The sequence below is a fragment of the Tachypleus tridentatus genome, chromosome 10 (genome assembly GCF_004210375.1).
Source record: "Tachypleus tridentatus isolate NWPU-2018 chromosome 10, ASM421037v1, whole genome shotgun sequence".
Taxonomy (NCBI): domain Eukaryota; kingdom Metazoa; phylum Arthropoda; class Merostomata; order Xiphosura; family Limulidae; genus Tachypleus; species Tachypleus tridentatus.
In genome coordinates this window covers 35,726,598-35,746,855 of record NC_134834.1, presented here as the reverse complement: position 1 = coordinate 35,746,855, position 20,258 = coordinate 35,726,598, and the positions used below count along the sequence as shown (strand labels likewise).

The 20,258-nt window shown below is 32.0% G+C and overlaps 1 protein-coding gene and 1 long non-coding RNA gene across 5 annotated transcripts in view; one reads left to right on the top strand and one right to left on the bottom strand.

The window, feature by feature from the left end:
- The first annotated feature begins 4,107 nt into the window (after positions 1-4,107).
- Positions 4,108-6,359, top strand: LOC143229051 (uncharacterized). Its single transcript, XR_013015624.1, has 2 exons — positions 4,108-4,851; positions 5,798-6,359. It is a non-coding gene; the product is annotated as an uncharacterized LOC143229051 (long non-coding RNA).
- LOC143229050 (uncharacterized) overlaps positions 5,406-20,258 on the bottom strand; it is a 180,616-nt gene continuing 165,763 nt past the window's right edge. For all 4 annotated transcript variants that reach the window (XM_076460759.1, XM_076460761.1, XM_076460762.1 and 1 more), the window contains 4 exons: positions 17,709-17,888; positions 13,029-13,205; positions 8,590-8,766; positions 5,406-5,959 (listed from right to left, as the gene is read on the bottom strand). In XM_076460759.1, the coding sequence (XP_076316874.1) occupies positions 5,784-5,959; positions 8,590-8,766; positions 13,029-13,205; positions 17,709-17,888 (710 nt within the window). In that variant the 3' untranslated portion in view covers positions 5,406-5,783. The remainder of the gene's footprint in view (positions 5,960-8,589; positions 8,767-13,028; positions 13,206-17,708; positions 17,889-20,258) is intronic.

Below are 20,258 nucleotides of genomic sequence, written 5' to 3'. Positions count from 1 at the left end.
TAAGGCACTCGACTCGTAATCCGAGGGTCGTGGGTTCGAATCCCGGTGGCACCAAACATACTCGCCTTTTCAGCTGTGGGGGCGTTATAATGTTACGATCAATCCCACTATTCGTTGGTAAAAGAGTAGCCCAAGAGTTGGCGGTGGGTGGTGATGACTTGCTTCCTTCCCTCTAGTGTTACACTGCTAAATTAGGGACGGCTAGCGCAGATGGCCCTCGAGTAGCTTTGTGCAAAATTGAAAACAAACAAACAAACGATCCATTCGGTAGGCATAGCACAGATACCAATGGTCTAGTATTAAATAAAGAAGTGCTGGAACGTGAAATCTATTGTATAGACGTGTAAGGTAGGATTTGCACGAAATAGTAGCTGTATGACTAAAAAAAGTAAAGATATAGTCTTCCCGCGCAGTATAAGACCCATTGTGCATGGTTTTGGGTAACAATAAAATTAAAATTAAGATTGTCTAACATTCTATCTACTGATCTTCCTCAATCACGGCTTGCATGGGAGGGAGAGAGGATAATTTTAGCTTAGACTCTGTACAATGACAGGGGTTTTCATGTGGGGGAAAGTCGTGATTATTTGTCAAAAAATTGGAGTCAGACTGCTTCATCTATTAGTTTTAGATAATTCTGAACACTGGACTTTTCTGTTTCTTCTTTTTACTATTAGGACATCTCGAATCATCTTCTGAGCTCCTTGTTATACTAGTCATTTTCCAACGTTTACAAAATGTTTTCCTTGTATAACATCAGATGCTAAATTTATGACTGAACAGCTTGTATTCCTAATGCTAATGTTCCTTTTTCAGAAATGGTATAGCCGAACAAAACAAGTTACTTAAAACGTATTCCAGTCCGTGTTCCCGTTGCTATTGACTACCAACATAATGAGACAAACCGTTTTCTACTTGATGAGAGTAATATGCATCATAGATGGCTGGTTCTTGATAGTAAGGAACTCTCATGATTGTGAAGATGGAACGTTGCGACCGCTTTTCCGTGTTCAAATAAGAAAGATCGACCAAGGTCGCTCTTTATATCGATCTTTCTAGTCTGAAAAGTTTATTTAGAAACAGGTCTGTATTGATAATTTGTAAATGTTTCAGTGACTCTATCTCCATCCTTACCTTTAGCCTGAACGATTCGTATCAGCAGTACATAAGCATCACTAGAATGCTAGGTTCCACAGAATCCGAGTAAACATAGCGCAAATAAAATATATCATGCATATTAACAGTATATGGAGATAGAGTGGGCTTTGTTATCACGTGATTATTATTTAATCCAAGTACTACTGATAATGATACTGATAGCGTTATAGAGGCTATCTTATTTACGTTCACGCTTACTTTTCAGTTGACCAAATCATAGGTAAATACAAATTCATAGTCGGGTTAAGAAAGTGTTTCTTCTACTTGGTTTAAGATTGTAACTAAAGCTTAAGGGTCTTTTAATAACCTCGTTTACAATATTTTATTATGGTAACAGAGTGAGAGCCTGGAAAGGTCTGATAACAATCTTGTACCATCAGACACTTTATGCCAGCTACATGGATTATGTAATTCGACCAAGGCTACTTCTCACGACCTTCAAGGTTGATAGCTCTAGGAAGATGAGTGATATAGTTTTTTAGAGTATTATAATTAATACAATGCATAAAACTGTTATTAGTTAACACCATATACAACTGATCCAAACTGTGTGGTTTGTAAAGTGTTTTCCATACCACAGACTGGTTAAAGTTATTAATATCTACTGATCTCATTTTAATATGTGATTTGTTTATAGGCATTTACCAGACGTTTCAGTACAGTGATATTGGGAACATCGCACTTCGATTAGTATATTTTTAGTCTCAAAGTCATGCCTAATAGATAGCACATTCAATTCCAGAAAATTTATAAAGAAATTAATGGTTGTTTCATTTTACTGAATTAAGTCTAATTCAGTAAGACAAAATACAGCCAAATCTTTAGCGACAACAAAACACTAATACACAATTCTATTTCTAACTAATAGCTTCGCTTCAAAGTGTACTAACGGTTGACAGTTACTCATTCCATTTGCAAGATACGTGTTAACCTTACTCCAAGTTTTTCGTTGAAGTGTATGGTTTTTCTCTTAATTTATTGTCATATATTGTCTATACGATCTACTAATTTCACACCATTAATTTTTAGAATTAGGTCTGATAAATCTGTTTAAGTTGTTCTTAAATAGTTAATGGAAGGTTTTACTTTAACTATCTCTGAACCTTCTCCCTGCTCTCGTTTCCCAACCTCTATTCTTCTCTTCATTTTTCTCTATTTCTATAGCTTATTTTCTTGGGAAGATACATCAATAAGTGCCTTATGTGATTACAATTATCTCATCGCATAGGTCTGTTACAATGCTCAGGTTTAATCACTTCATTATTAAAAGTTTATTTATTAACTGTGTTGAGTTATTTTTAAGTGTTGTTATTGTAAATAAATTGTGTTTCTCGTGATGACGAGAAACTCATTTGAAGTAAAAATGTACTCTCAACACGGCTGGTATAGGTATTAAAACTTCGATTAAAATAAAGTACAGAACATTTGACCTTTTAGATCATCTTCGGGTTAACAAAGTTGCAAACCCTCTTTTTTAATCTGGAGATTACCTAAGAAGGTCGAAATGTTGTTCTGTACTCTATTTCAATTAGTTTTGATACTCATACCAGCCGTCTTGAAAATTAAAATTGTGATTTTGTTATTAGACTATCATTGTAGATGCGTCTTCATTTTAGAACATTGTATTATATTCATAAATTATACGAATGAAGTATGAAAATTATAAATAAAGTAACGTCACCTTCTAGTTTTCAGTATACGATTAAATTTTCTACTACAGACGTTTTTGAAGTGTCTGTTTGAAGTTTACAAGAATTTTGATCCTGTTTTAAAAGTTCTTTGAAAGATTTTACAAGTGGATATTGGTATATAATGGAATCTCATACGTTTCACATGTTTAAGTAGATATCAAAAATTATATTTGAATCGATTTTATTATATAATTTATTGTATTATATAATGAAATATCATACATTTCACATTAAAGTAGATTAGAATTGAATAGATCTTTCATTTTGCAAAATTAGTCTAAACCGACTGACATGGTCTGAAACTTTCCTGCACATCTGTCATAGTATGCAGTAATTGCACGCTAATTGAAATGGCTCGTTAAATAGTGAGGATATACATTTAATGTTTGATATCGCTATATAAAGTGAAAACACTATGTTTACTGAATTTTAAAATTCAGTAATATATAAAAATTGTGGTTAAAGTATGGTGAACATTAAATTATGTAGTTTATTTTCAATATTACGTATAATGTAAATACATAAATGGCTAAGTATGCTATAATTCGCTTTTATCTTAATTTTTTTCTTCTTATTTTCAAACAACTGTTATCTGTTTGAGCTAACACTAAATGTCAAAAGATTTTTTAAATTTAATTTTGTCCAGTATATTTTCTAAATCCAAGCTGGTTATTGGCCTTGAATATCAAACATGTCAGACTGTGACCAAACTGAACTTTAAATTTTAGTGTTAATAACGACAGCTGAAAAGAACACAACTATTCTTTTTAAAGTGTAATTGTTTTGCATTTATAAACCACGTTCGTATGTATTCATCAGTGTGTGTGTGTGTTGACAATATTGTATGTATATATGTGTATATATATAATGCCTATTATCGACAAGTGTTAAATATAAAACTCCTATCTAAATATGGTAAGGATTTGTTTATTCATGATATTGTTGTAAAATGTTTTCATGTAAATACATCCTTAATAGATGTGTCTTTTTATGTATATCATATTGTAAACTCTTTATTATGAAAAATTTAAAAATAAATTTTTGTCCAGAAATTTATTATTATCATGCTACCAAAAATCCTTAAAATAATCATTTGATTTATAATTAGAGTAAAACAATAAGCTTTATTTATTGTATAAAATTTAAATAAACTTCTTTTTGGAATAATTTAAATATAAACGGTCAGGAAATGTAATTTTCTAATGAATTAGCGTTTTATATTGACTGTATTAATTATAGTCATGTTGAGACATAGTGATCAAATATGAGCTAGTTCAACTTCATGGAACTACGATGTCATGGCCGCCTAGCAGAGAACCCAAGCAACATATCTTTGGTTCCACTTTGTGTTACTGTAATGCTATCGCTCTATCCCTCTCCCCGATAGCGACACACGTGTAACAACCTCTGGTGGCGTGTTGCTACATTCCCCCACTATACTACAAACGTTTCTTCTTTATCTGGGAAGTGTTATATTATTTTATTTACATTGTCTTACACCATTTTCTGTTTCCAAGGGCTTATTTCAAGTTTCTCTGGTTACCATTTTTGTTCTTTTTCAGTAGCTCTTTATTCAGTAGTTCACTCTTTATCTTCCAGTACTTGACATTTATTTACCTAGTTAATTTATGTTACCAGTGTTACGTTTGAAGGTTCGTTCGCTAGCCAGGGATTTGAAGATAGTTAAATACGTCTGTAGGTTCGTAAGGCGACATTGATGATTCAAGCAACGTCAGGATTGTTTTCTCTCGTTAACAGATATCGTTTGACATCGTTTACATGGTCATTTAAGGGTGGAGCAGTAGGAGCAACTGCATCAAGACCCCGACCCTATCGGGACTCAACAAAAATAAATTTATACGCATTGTATGTACTAATATAACTGTCAACCTGCTTGAAATGACGGCTACCACATAAAAGTTTTTTACTTAAGTCAGCTGCAATTATTTTAATTGCCTGCAGTAGGATGCTCTGGCAATGCAAGCTTCCTTTATGCAGCTATGTGAGTATCACACATAGGATCAAGTACATGTACATAAATAAGGTGCATTTTATATATTTCAAAATTTAAAATTTGATTATTGTTCTTTTTCAAACTACATGTGAATATTTTATTTCATTTATATGAATTACGTGTAAAGAGGTCATCAGTCAAATATAAACTAGTAGTTCTAGTGACATAATAAGTGAATTATACAAACTAGTATTATCTAAGGTTCAAACTTTTCTTCTGTATTGTGTTTTGAGCCTTTGAGGGTCAAAATATCCTCCTTACAGCTATAATTACTACTGATAAAAAAATTCATGAAACAGCAAAATGGCATCTCAATATATTTCCCATCATGCCTCAAATAAAAATATCTTCCTCACCCTTACATCATATTATTCTAATTAGAGTGTCTTGTATTAAGTCAAAATGTTTTGCCATCTGTACTTTGAACCAAAAAAATTTTCCATGAAGAAAGTCTTCCAATTAAACCACTTTTTTGTGCTAAACAATACAATCCGTTTGAAATAAAGCTTGAATAACACATGAAAAACAACAGCTTAAGATAAAATATCCAATTTTATTTATACTACTGGAATATTTCAAAGACATAGTTGCTCAAAACTTAGATGTCACAAAACAGAATAATATATAAATCTGAAATGATATTACACTGCAAACCACAGATAATTCAGAAGGAAAGACAATTAAATAAAATTTGACTATTTTGTCAACATGCCTCCAGAAAACAAACCAACCCTAATATTTTATTTAATGCAGGAAATAGTTTCATACATTATAACAACATTACTACTACTAATGCCAGTAATAGTTTTAGTTTTAAGGATTAAACTAATATCACACTTAAGAATAAAGAATATCTTGTATATGCCAAATATATATATCTGTGTGTGTGTAAGTGTGAAATTAACATTTATCAGGAAGATCTATATTGTTTCAGTACATACTGGCTGAGGACCACTCCACTGACCATTTGGCAAGCAAATTCTTGTTGATGACCCTTGAACAGTGTAACCAAAACGGCAGGCAAGCCTACAAACTGACCCTTGAATTCTATCACAACGTCCAATGAAACGTGAATTAGGTGGCATAAGGCACGTTACTGTAAAGTAAGAAAAGCAAAAATCTACATTTAGTAATTGACATAATTTAAATATTACATACAAAAAACAGTTACATTATTTCATATTTTATTCTCATTAAAAGTTAAAGTAAGCTAGAATGGAGAAATATCAGACTGTATTTTCTAATTCCACTCCTTAAGATTATATATAAATAAATTAAAATATCAAAACTTTTTGACAGAAGTTATTTTTCGTTAAGGTAATTTAAAGTGACCATGACTGAAAACATTCATCAGAACTGGAATTGTCCTATGTACAGATTCAACAATATTCAAGATGTTTGTGTTCCTATGGGCAGTCATGCATGTTGGTTTGTGAAAAAGTTAGACTTCAGATTGTAGCGAAGCTGGTGATTAAAAATGTCTTCGTTTACACAAACATTTATTTTCAGTTTTCTTCATAATGAGTTCACTTTTGTGTCTTTAGTCTGAAGTTTATAACCCAAAGTAACTATACACAAAATAAGTTAAACACCGAGAAGTTACAAACCTGAGAATAATAAGAAAACAAGGCTAGGGATATTGGAGCTATTTACTCAAACTACAAACACATTTTAGCTCCATGTTATCAACTAGAATTACATTTGGTGGAGTAAATATAAAATAAAATGATTTACTTAAGCTGATTATCTTATAGTGTTACTTTTGCAAATACAAGAAACAATTTAAATGGGCTATGTTCGAGCAATAATTGAAAATTGAAACTTGTGAATATATAAAAATGAATAAAGCATGCATGATCAATATGTATGAAAATTTTAATTACAACAGTAATGAGACTTTAATAGCATATTCTGACTCTCTTTGAGAGGAAACAAATTCATAGGTCAGAATGAATCTAATCTCAAATCATGGAAAATTAATTAAAAACACACATTCTATCTGTTGCTGATAAATGAGTGAAAGGCCACAGGATTGTGGAAATATCTCTGACCTTGTACTGATGACTATAACTCCAAGTTTACTAAATGTATCTAAACAAAACATGGCAAGAAGTTAGTAAAATGTACAAGTTTTTTATTCACAAAATATCAGATGCAAAAGTATCTGTAATCAAGATATGTCAATAAATAGCTGTAGTCAATCTGACTCAGACTCTGGTAGTTGAAGTGCAATATAATGTTCATGCAAAGATTAAAAATACTTTTGTCCCTTTCACAGTTTGTATATTGCATTTGCATAACCTATCTGAACATGTACAGTTTTTCAATGCCCATATACTGTTGTTAAACCATCAGTGTTATGTAAAATGGATATTTTATGGCTCTTACATCAAGTACATAACATACTTATGAAATTTTGTAAAAGGCTGTAGTATGCATATATTGACCTCCACACACGTAAGCTCAAAAGATAATTGGTATTTGAAACCTTGTGCTTATGACATAGCAAACCAAGTGTAATAACTTAATATTAATTACATCATTTGGTTCATTGATGTGTAAATCAGGCATCTGACGATTAGTTATACAATTTGAAATGTAAATGACTACTTATTTCAATGCATGCTATTCACTGAGATTTTATATAATTCTGTATCACTTGTCACTTTGATTTAAAACAAACAGTTTAAGACATTTGACCTCAAAGTAAACATTTGTGTAGCTTGCTTATATGGGAAGTTGTTGAATGAAAGGAAACCAGCTAATCTATACAGATATTATTATTATAAACTATATTTACTATAAATTAGTAATTATTACTATAAACAACATTATATACATAGACCATAAGATCAAGGATAATGCTATACCAATTTTCCACTAGTTTCCTGCTTTATTGTGAAATAAGTAGGTTTTTTATAATCAGTTAAAAATATGTAAAAACCCAAACATTTTTCTCATGCAAAAATGAAACCTATGACCCTTGAATTGCCATGTATAGGGGTACTTGGCCCTAGCTTCAGTCTAATGGATAATCATTTTAAACTGGTCAACACATTCACTGAGTAAATGAAGTGGCCTGCAACTTCTTTGTACTTCAATTCCATCAAGCATGTATGGGACACTGTTTGGAAATCTCAGATCCAATCAAGTGACTCAAAACACTAAAAATGCCTTAGAAGAAGCTCCTTCAGATGTGATCAAAAATGACTCAGAACATTATCAACTCTTTTACATTAATATTGCTAGACAACTCTATACTGAAATGAAATGTCACACTATAAAGATGAGAAGTCACTTCTACCAAATGTTCCATTGTAAGTGTAGGTTGCAACACTCGTCATTTGCTTTTCAGATCTCATGATGAATCAGATATCTGATTTGTATAAAAAGTAATTGATTGGCTGGTGATTAATATTACTCTATAACTTTATATATTGCTTTGCCATTTACAAATTTCAATTATCATTTAATAAGCAACAAAATTTTAAACATAACATTTACACAAAAAGCAAAGTAATTAGAATTTTGATACTTACCTATATAAAAGTTAGTAGTCCTGTAGAGGCATGGTAAACAGTATGAGCATTTTAAGATACTTCTCATAACCTTTCAAACATATTATATGATTTTATAATTAGCTTTAGAACTATGATTAACAAGAACTTTTTGTATTTAAACCTCAGAAAATCTTTTAGTGAAACATGGTAAGAGACTGTATCTTACTTAAACAACGGATTCTTGTTCCAGACCACATTCCAGTTGACAGACATGTACGTAGTGAGCTTCCTCTTTGTCTGTAGCCCACTGGACATGAGAAAAAGCAACGGCTTCCAATGGAATTACTGCAGTTACCAACTGTCAGGACCCCAGGTTGTAAAGATATCACTGGACATCTAATCTCTGTATAAAGACAAAACAAAGAAAAATAACTAAGTATAAATTCTAAAACATCTTCTGTATTTATAACAGGTGAAACTCCACTTTTCAGCGTTTTTACAGCCAGAATTTCAACTGTAGAGAAATTCACACAGTTTTTCTTACAAATGGAAACTTCAGAGTGTATGGGAAAAGCTTTTCCACTTTATTTCAGTTTACAACATATACTAGATCACAATTTAAGATATGACAGATAGGAAGACATTTCCAAACGAAAAATAAACTCAAGTTAAATGATTTGAACAAAGTATACAGATCAAAAACTTTATTTCAGAAAATGGTTCAGATAAGTTAAACAATTTTTTCCTTTGGGGCCACTGAATTTGCTGACATACAACTGATTTTTGTCTACCTTTGAACTTCCATAACTGTATGTTTGGTAGAACATTTAAAGGACTAACACTGTCAAAGTCATGAACATTAAATATTTCACTACCTATACAGAACTATTTAGATATGTTTCAGAGAAATCAACTTTTCTAAAATGTGATAGAATACTAAAAAAAAAACAATCCTTTGAGGGATTTAAAAATATTTAGCAAAAGTGCTGACTGCTCTAAATGCAATTATTTTATTTGATGAAACAAAGCCAAAAGCCTTGTGGGCATTGTACAACACTGAATGTAGAGAAGTTAAGATCACTTTATCAACAGAGCAATTATAGTGTTGTGTGTTTTATAACTGCATATTAAATATTCTTGCTTTAATGGTTATGATGTATTAATTAAGAAAATTTCATACTGGAACTTTGGCTGCAAGTTAAATAGTTCCCCTATCACCACTTCAACAAGATTTCTACTTCACTATGAATGTAGTTCAAAGTAAATATATTATCATAGCAACATTACTTTAAACTTTAAATTGCTGACATTTTATATGACTTATTGTAACTTTATCATTCTTGGCAGAATGTTATTTTAACATTGTAGTGTTATTCTGTACTTGTATCAAACAGAGAACATATATGAATGCATTTTATTTATCAGGTATAAATCTATTTTGTAATATAATCCATTTAACAATGAAACTGAAAAAAGAAAAACATTATGCATTTTCCTTGTTTGAAAATTTACTTTCCAATATATGTATAAAACATCGACTACAATATTTCTCACTCGTATCCAATACATTAGTTTGAACTACATTCTTATAACACTTAGTGGGTAGGATCCTCTGGTATATCAATGCTACATTTACAAACTTACAATACTAAAATCTGAGGATCAATTCTCCACAGTACACAGATAGCCCCTACTTAAAACTCTGCACTAGAAAACAAACAATGATTTTATATAATATATTCATTAACCTTTATTGAACAGATTTTAGGTTTATAGTCTGAAAAACATATCTGAAAAAAATCATCCTTTTAAAATGATATTTTAACCTATTTCAAAAGTCCTAAATATTAGAACTGTTATCTTAAATTAGCTGTTTCATCACAAAAAGGAATTTATGAAAATATATTTTTCACTTCTAGTGCCTTCCTTATAAGTCAATAAGCTTAAATCTTCTTCATATCATAAGGAACCAATTTAGTGTTATTTATTATTTCAGATGTGATAACCTGAGGACAAATTATCTTTCATATATATCTCATTATCATTGTCATTACAAAAGTTACATAATACTCAATATGTATAATTGTTTTATGAGATCAGAATAGTAGCTGAAAAAGATATTTTAATTTCAGAAGTATTGATTGGGGAAATATTGAGTCTGACAATAAGGGAGATAGGTTCCTGAGAATTGTTCAGGGCACTTTTATACACCAACTGGTGAAAGAACCTGCAAGAGAGGAAGCAATATTAGATTTAATATTAGCACTTAATGCACATATGATAGACAAAGTTGTGGTTAGTGAGCATTTAAGTACAAGCAACCACTGATCTATTAGGTTTGGGATTTTACTACATGTAGAATTGAAGAAGAACAGTACCCAGATTCCAAATTTCATGAAAACCAGTTTTGATGGAATGAGACATGATCTAGTTTATGTAGATTGGACTGAAGAGTTGGAAGGGATCTTGAACAGATATGGGAAGCATTTAGGAAAAAAATTAATATCCATACATATTCCCTGTAGAAAAAAAAGGGTGTGGAATAAGTAAAGGCTTAAGACATCATATTAGGGATTAACATAAGATATTCATGATATTGAAACTTACTAGAAATAATAAAGATATAGAAGACTCTAGGAAATCAAGAGAGACATTTAAAAAGAAGAAAAAATTGCAAAACTGTACATGAAAGAGAACTGGCTGAGAGAGTTAAATCAAATAATAAGGAATTCTTTAGGTATATGATGGGTAAGCAAAATGTTAGGATGGGGACTAGGCCTCTTAAAAATGAAAGTGGGTAGCTGATCTTGGAAGATTATGAGATGATAAACTTATTAAACTATATGTTATCTTCAGTCCTTACAAAGGAAGATACAACTATTATGCCTCAACCAAAGCACTTAATATATGAGAAATATATTGATGTAAAATTTATTAAGTTCTGAAATTGTAAGAAAAAGGTTGAGAAACCTAAAAATTGATAAATCTTCTAGACAAGACAACTTCTATTTTAGAGTTTTAAAGATTTTATTTGCGAACTGCTAACTAATATTTTCTATAGGTCACTGAGTAGTGGAAGAGTAGAAGAAGATTGGAAGTTGACTGATGTTAGTCCAATTTTTTAAAGGAGGTGATAAAGTGTGAAGACAAGTATATACCAATTAGTCTTATATCAGTAATGGAAAAGGCTTTGAAGAATGCAATTAATGATGGATTGCAGAGTCGATTAAAGCAATTTGATATAGTGTCAAAGAGTCAGTATAGTTTCACTAAGAGAAAGTCTTGTTTGACAAATCTACCAACATTTTTTTAGGATGTAGCTGAAAGAGTTGAGGAAGAAAATACTGCAGATTCGGTTTAACTTAATTTTCAGAAAGCATTTGGTAAGATAAGTAACAAAAGACTTGTTACAAAAACTAAATCTGTGGGTGTGGAGGAAATGTTATTACACTAAGTAGAAGATTGGCTTGAAAGTAGAAAGCAGAGAGTGATAATAAATAGAGTTAGATCTGATTGGATCACAGTTACAAGTGATGTGCCTTAGGACTCTGTGCTGGGTCTTCTGCTGTTTGTGATTTATATCAATGATATTAACTTTGGTTTGACTAAAAAAAAGTTAAAGTTTGCAAATTGCATTAAGATTTTTCAGGTGGCTAACTTTATCACAGATGATGCAGATTTACAGGAAGAATTAGATCACTCAATGTGCCAAAGATGTTTAAGTAACTAAAATGTAAGGTGATGCATGTAGATTTTCACAAATCAAATTAGTGTTACAATTTAAATAGGAATACATTCAATACTGTAGCTGAAGAAAGCAATCTTGGTGTTGTGATTGAAAAATCACTTAAGTCATCTGAACAGTGTATTGTAGCTAGCAATAAAACTAAAACGATTTTGAGTAGCACATACAGAAATACAAGACAAGACACAAGACAAGGAATATTACTGTTTCACTGTAAAATCACTTCTAATATCAATCTACTTAAGCTTTGATAACAGAAATAACTGAAAATGTTACGTTGCAGTTTATTTACTTATCTGCTCATTAACAAAGAACATACAGTTCAATTTAGAGGATAAAATTGTTTGTTTTCACTAAGCTAATTTAAAGTTACAGTCTGAAGTAATTTGCTGATAGTTCATCCTAATAAAAACTCTTAGAGTGAGAAAAGATCTGATTTACCTAACTGTTGTAAATTTGCTAAAATTGAGTGATAAAATTGAACATGTTTTACTACCAACTAGAGAGTGGTTTGATTTGATCACTCATTTCTCAATCAGCACAGGCTTGACTATGTATAAATCCCATCTAGTTTCAGATCTCTCTTTTCTGGAATGTCGGAATGTTATGTAGATCTATGTTGTTTTAACATTTCATGTTCTGTTAAAAACGAAACCTGAGCACATTCTGTGAGAATGGCAATAGATGGATTTTTATTTATCAAAGCTTGAAAATTCTCTTATCTTTTATCCTAATAAAGGTGCTTCAGATACAAGTTTTATCAGCAGTTACTTTTCTGAATAATACTTAATCTCTGTTTCCAGAAGAATAACTAGAACAGGAATATTAACATGTACATTTACTCGTATTTATACATTTTACTTGAATAAGATTTTGTCATAACTAATTATACAATCACCAACAAATACATGCACACATACCTTGACATGTAGGTGCCTCTCCTGCCCACTGTCCATCTGCTAAGCAAACTCTTGTATTACTTCCAATCATGACATAACCACGATTACATTTGAATTGACAAATGTTTCCAGATTCAGGTATACACCTGTTGATGATTTGACCACCATCTGGTGGTTCTAATGACTCACATTGAATAGCTAAACAAGAAAAAACTGCAGTAAACACACTTTTCTGGGAAATGATATTGGTGGTTCTATTGCTGTGAAATAATGCACACAACAGTGGCACTATATCCTGTCAGTTATTGACAGAACTTTGATAATTAGTTCAAAGCTTATCATGCTTGATTAACAACTATGTACTTATCTATATCTTCATATTGAAAATGAAAACAAATTATTTGAATTAAAGCAACAAAGTAAATTAGTCAACACAAGAATGCAACTAAGTCTTTTAAAATTTGAACTTGAAAAATATCCCACAAACTTAAAATGAAATAGCCTTGTCGAACTGGATGATAATATTTTCCTACACTGAAAACATATTTCCAATAAATACTTCCTATCACAGTTATAGCTATCCTTGACTCAACTGCCTGCTATTGCACAATTTTTGCTCTCTGTTAGCCTTGAAACCGTAATCTAACTCTATGAGCATGTGATAATCCTCCATCAATACGAGTGTTTCACGCCCTCCTATTGCAATGGACTCTTTCTATACAGTGGAGCCAGTCTTCACTTCCAGATTAAGCATGAAAAAAATATTAAGATTGGAAGTGAGGAGAATGGACTGGAAGTATGAGTAGAATTAAGTATCTGTCACAAATATATTTTCAACCTAGGAAAATATTAACATCCAATACAATCATTTACCTCATCTCATAGTTACAACTAGAATCCCATATTTTTCAGATAGATGGACTGATGTAACTTTTCCTACATAAATACTCTTTTAAAAGTGTCTGAAAAGTAACTATGGAATATTTTGTTTTGTAATGAGTCAATACATTCAAGGGAGACTGCACCTTATACTCTTTGTCCATATGGAATAAATATTTGGTGAAAGAGTTAAAATAAAGTCACATCCAAAATGAACATGAAAGTGAAATATGTGTAGAATGACAAGGGTACTTCAGTCCATAAGTGAGAAGTCAAGTCCAGTCCAAACCAGTGGCACAAGGATTAGATCGACTAATCCATGGTAGGAAGTGGGTTCTCAATCATTCACTTTAGGCATAGGAATTAGAAGGAAAGAGAGGCCACGATTCCAAGAATCTAAGCCTTTATGTAGTAAATCTAAAATCCACAGTAGATGTTTCTAGCAATTGACTTCTAGACAATATGAAAAAAAGTCCAAAATCATGCTGTATCATCCAGGCTGTGGCAGAAAGAGGGTCTCAACCCACATACATGTGAGAACTTATTTCAGCTGGTCCAGTACTGACTGCCCTTGAACTAATATCCAAGTGATAGTGGAAAGGAGAACTCCCTGTCAGTGAGATGAGATGAAATACAGAGTCTAGACTAATTGGCATCTGGCATGTAACATTAGATAGTCACATCTTCTACACAGGCAGAACATCTCCACCTTACTCTCAACTGAGTGGAATTAGCACGCTCAGAAGGATACTTTCATGGTTCACCATCAGCTAGAAAATGATTAGTGATAAAGGCTACCATACTCTATTGGATGAAGGGGGGATGTAACATTAGAGAAAGTACAATGGGTGACTATGAAACACTATATTTAAAACCAGACCATTCCAATAGAGGCAGGGATGGGAAGCAATCCACTTATGGTTTACTCATGTTAGTCCATGAATGTGCAGTTTTGTACAAATATATGAAGCAATACACCACAAGGAGGAGCCTAAAAGCAGTCTTGCAGAATGTCCCATTTCAGCCGTAAGCATTATAGACCTTTAGGTCATACAGTGCAGATTTTAAGAAACAGCATACCTGAAAAAGCACCACTCACCAAGAAGCATAATTCAAATCACGAGTAAAAAGGCCACTGAAAAAGAAAGCATTAGCAAAAATTATTTATCCAATCATAGATAAGCTGAAGAGTGTAGGGTGGTAATTGGATGTAGGCAGTATTCAGCCATAAAGAAAACTGCAAGGCAATTAAAATAGTGGGACATAGACTTGAGAAGATTGGTCTACTTGCCAGCCTGGATAACCTTCCCAAAAGAAAGAAGGAAATAAGCAGCAAGGGAATAGTGAGATGATGAAATGGATAAGAGGAGGCATAAAAGAGTTGACAGGATTCAGAAGACAAAAAAAGAACAGGCATAGCAAATAAATTAATAAATTTATCCAATACATAAAGGTAATGGGAGAAAGGTCATGAAAAATGAAAAGATCTGACAGGAATAGAAGATCTGGATGAGAATGGGAGAGCATATGGGAAATGAGGAAATGGAAATTGGAGTGAAAACAAAATTATCATCATAAAAAGCAAATATCCTAGTCAGGAAGGAATGATCAAGATTAAGAAGAACACAGGCACTGTTTGTTATCAAGGGTGTGAGTGACATCAAGGACAAAAACATCTGACTGTTAATGTCCACAAGCCAATAGAAAAAGGAAAGGGTTGTCCAATAAGAGATGATATAAAGAATAGGAAGCCAAGAGTTTGAATATAAGAAGGGAAAAAGTAAGGGGGATGAAGTTAAAGTTCCAATCCAGGAAGAGAGTTTAAGGAGGAGGAAAATGGATATGAAAGGACTGAAACAAAAGAGAATTAATAATAGAAGAGAAGAAACAACAGAGATGGGAAAAATGAAAAGTAGAAGGAAATGCTGCTTGAAAATCAGCAATAGTTGACAAAAAAGAAGACCACGGTTGGATAACCAGCGAAAGAAATGGGAGAGTTGAGGGACAGAGGTAAGAAAGGGAAAAAAACATGATGGAGAGACCAATAGAAAAAATCATGCCACGAAAGTGTAATAGCAAATGAATGAGAGACAAACTGTGTGGGAAAGAAGGGACATTATCTGTGTGGAAATTCCAAAACCACTCACATATGGCTTGACAAAAGCTATGCAAAAAGTTGAAATATAAGGATGAAGCAGTGTTGAGTAAGACTGAAGAAGTAAGGAAGGGAAGAGAGGAAGATCAAATAGAGCAGAAACCAAGAGAGGGAAATTAATGGAAGTCATGACTGAACAGGCAAAAATAAAGCCATGAAAATGACTCAGCATAAATTGGTTTGGATAATACAAAGAACTCTGTGAAACACAAGGACCTGAATTGAGTGTCCTCTTGCCAAGTGATGCAAAAATGACAAAATAATCAGCATTTGATCTTTCAGTTAAAAGTGGTAAATGGTTCATAAGACAAATGAAACAGAGACAAAACATAACCTACTTGTTGCATCAAATCCTAAAATAGTGAAGAAGGTCTCTGCACATCCATGGTTCAAGAACAAATATGCACATCAAAGGAGGAGAGGAAATAAAATCTAAATCCTCATTTTAGTGTTTTAATTCCTTGAGAAAGACAGAAGAGGTTGTCAAACAGGAGACCACTCAATCTGCAAGATAGAAGCCACTTTCCTGCAGAATAGGGCCTAAACTTCCACAGCTGATAATGTTGAACCTGAAGCTAACGTTTTGAGTGGTTGGTCACTGGTAATGTTGGAAGCAGTAATGGCTGTGATTCAAATATAAGAGTACATCATACAATGGTTGATTACTGACACATGAGTGGGAATAACAAACCACAGAAAGTAATGATTTGAAAAAGAAATTTTAAAATAATTTTAGATAACTGTAATCTCAAAAATCAAATACTGTTGAAGTTGAAATTAGAAATCAAAGTTCCAAATCTAAAGCAATGAAGCAAAATTTAAATGAATCAAAACTGTGAGCTAGATATCTGAACTTTGTCATGCCAAATCAAGAAGTGAAGACTAGGGAACCACACTTCTATTGGTGGAGGAATGTCACATGCTCAGTGGCATGCTTTATCAGAGCATAACCACATGATCATCTGAATAATTTTAATTTTTGAACAAATGAAGTACTTTTATTAGTTCTTTTGTTAAGAATTAACTATCACATTGGCTTGTAGTTTTGCAGATAAAAACAAACTGAAATGTGTAACTTTCAATCATCTAGTAAATTAAAAGAGTACAGTCTTATGTGAGAAACCAAACACCAAAAGTATCATCCTACAGTCATCTGGTGAGACAGTGGTGAGTTTACACTTATAACACTAAAATACAGGGGTAACACCTTACATAGTTAACAGAACAGATAGCCCACTGTAGCTTTTCTATATAGCAAACAACTGAAATCTTTCTATGTGTTAAAGTTGATAGGATTTATGTGTGTGTGTCAGTTTTCTCTAAAATGTAAAATAATGAAGTATTGTTCATTAAATTAAACGTATGTGATAATTAATTTTACATTGATTACAATATAAATTAAAGAAGATTTGAGTTTGATGCTGAAAGTCCATACATTATGAAATAATATTAAAGTTTAATCATTCTGATTTAATTTTTGGTTGGGCATTAAAAAGACGTTGTGAAACTTACATTCATCACTATCTATAATTTATTTGTTTATTTATTTATTAAGCAAAAAGTTACACAATAGATTATATGTCTTCTGCACAAGTCAGGTATCAAAGCTCTTAAAGTTATCATTGAGGAGCTACTATCCATTAAAAAAAATACTGTATGATACTTACGTTTACATTCTGGGCGACCTCCTGACCATTGCCCATTAGGAAGACACACTTTTTCTCGAGAGCCAACTAATTGGTATCCAATTTGACAGTGAGCAAAACAGACACTACCCACTAGTCTATTACAATGTGAACCTACAAACCATCCTTTTCGAGGAGGTCGTAGAACTGGACAATGAACAGCTGTTAAAAAGACATTTATTGTATCATTCAATTTTTCTACATTTATTGTTATACAAGTAAAATATTTGTATTATTATTTAATTTTAGTTATTTATTACTATAAGTTAAATAACTGTCAGAAATTCAAACATTTTTTCATAGGTATAAAAACAAAAATTCTTTTACTTTTCTATTTCTTTGCTTATTCTAAACAACAATATTTTAAGTTTTTGTATGTCTTAGTTCACATACTGTAATATTAACATGACTTTTACTCATCATAATCTGAAATAGTTTGATAAAACATTTTTTACCTTTATTTTCATATGTGTACTAATACTAAGCTCTCTTAAAATTTATAGATGAAAATATCATTAGCAATGAAAGTACTAAACTGGTGTTTCAATACATTCACATTATTACTATTTCACATATTGATTTATTGTGCTGAAAATAATTATGGAAACAGTGAGGCAAAAGGATACAAAAGACAAATGATACAGGAATGCTACTTTTGATCATGTAAAACTAAACTGTGTTTGGTTATCATCCAAACAAATCAGAAAGTGCCATATCAACATAGAAAGTCTATAAAAGTTATGCCCAACAGTGTTAGTATAAATCCATTCCTGGTTTCTATAGTTGACATACTGCATAACAAGCATGTAGAAATCAAGCCTGTGATTGATCAAGGGCAATCCATGTAAACATTTGTGACAAAACTACATGTTTCAGTAGGAGCTGTTTGTAAGACACTAAAAAAGTAGGCACTTTTATTAACAGAAGTAGTTGTGGTAGACAGCTGAAATTCCTCAAGGGGCAATAACTCAATAAAGTAGGAAACTGAACATACATAAAGGGGCTTCATAATATTTAAAAGTCTTGGGTCCCCAATAAGAGTTATTCAGCCCTGACCATGACTCATATAAAGTAGGGATTCATAAACACAAAAGTGAGTAGAAAAACAAAAACATGTCCCAGATGACATTAACCAACATAATCTCCATCTGGGAAAGCTACACAGGTCATTTGTGCACAAATTGCTTCAACAACATATCTTTCCAACTCTTGCATTCTACAAGAAACTGGAGAATGAAATGGGTATTTATGATATTTCATAGGAATACATACTCGTAAAGCTGCTGGACCCAATGCCTATGAATGTCAGTATAATTGGATTGTTGAAATGAACACTGGGAAACTACAATCTTCATATACTAAATAAATAATAGAAATCCAGGAAGTGAGATGGGTGTGCTATGTATAAGCAGTTTTATTACAAATTCATTTGCAACAGAAACTGCAATGCATTCTTAATGTCAAGATTTATGGTCATCAGATAGAGCATGACTGAATGTAGGGAAATGGAATGTAATGAAATGGTGAGGCTTCTAAATCATTTCAATATAGGATTCAACATCTTTATGTATATATATATGTATATATATTCATTATCTGTGGTATTAATTTTTTTATGTCTTCAAACCAATTTTAGATAATGGCATTGCAATGAACTAGATTAATTTATAAAACCTTTATGTTAAAAATTAATATTCTAAATGATGTGTCACAAGCTTATACCTTCCACCAGATGAAAAGGATGGTGAAGTGGGGATGGGGAAACACTAAAGGATTGTACCTGGTCAGTATAAACTTGATGTGCCCTTATAAAGCCTTGACAAAGATTTATATCTCAATACATATTATACAGCTTTCCATTGCTTCAGCTTAACATTTGGTCAAATTTGCATTTTCATTAAAATGAGTGTGTTGAGTACTTCACACATACAACATCTCCCATTTGCAATGTTGAAAATGCTTCCCCATGAATTGTCCTTACCTTTTTGTAAAATCCATTTTTATGGAGAGAAAAGAAGTCATGCTACAAACTGAATATAAATATACCATTGCTTTATAGTGTACATAACCTTTTAAATTTATAATAGTTATGTAATGATTTTGTGTTTAACTTTGGATACTAAAAACAAACCCTCTTAAGAAATGTCTTATCACTCTTTCATGCAGCCCCTATAACCATATCTGTAAAGTGTTCATAAGAACTACCTCTTTAAGAGAGCCAGAGCTGTGTGGGTGTTTCCATGTATATAATTAATAGAAATATCTGACAGTACCATATAAACAATTGTAATAATTATTAAAAAAATACATGTATTTCTTAGGCTGATTACACGTTTTAAGACTTATTTTTCAGGTTCTATGCTGATTTCTGAACTACTTTCTCCACTGTCAGTTACATTCAGTCTGATGTCTGTGATTACATATTACCCCCCAATACTACTTGCCATTATAAGAAGCTTCTGAACAGAACACTAAAGTCAATCTCTGACCAGTATACCTTGTTAAATGGTCAAAAGGCCCTCTAATGTATGT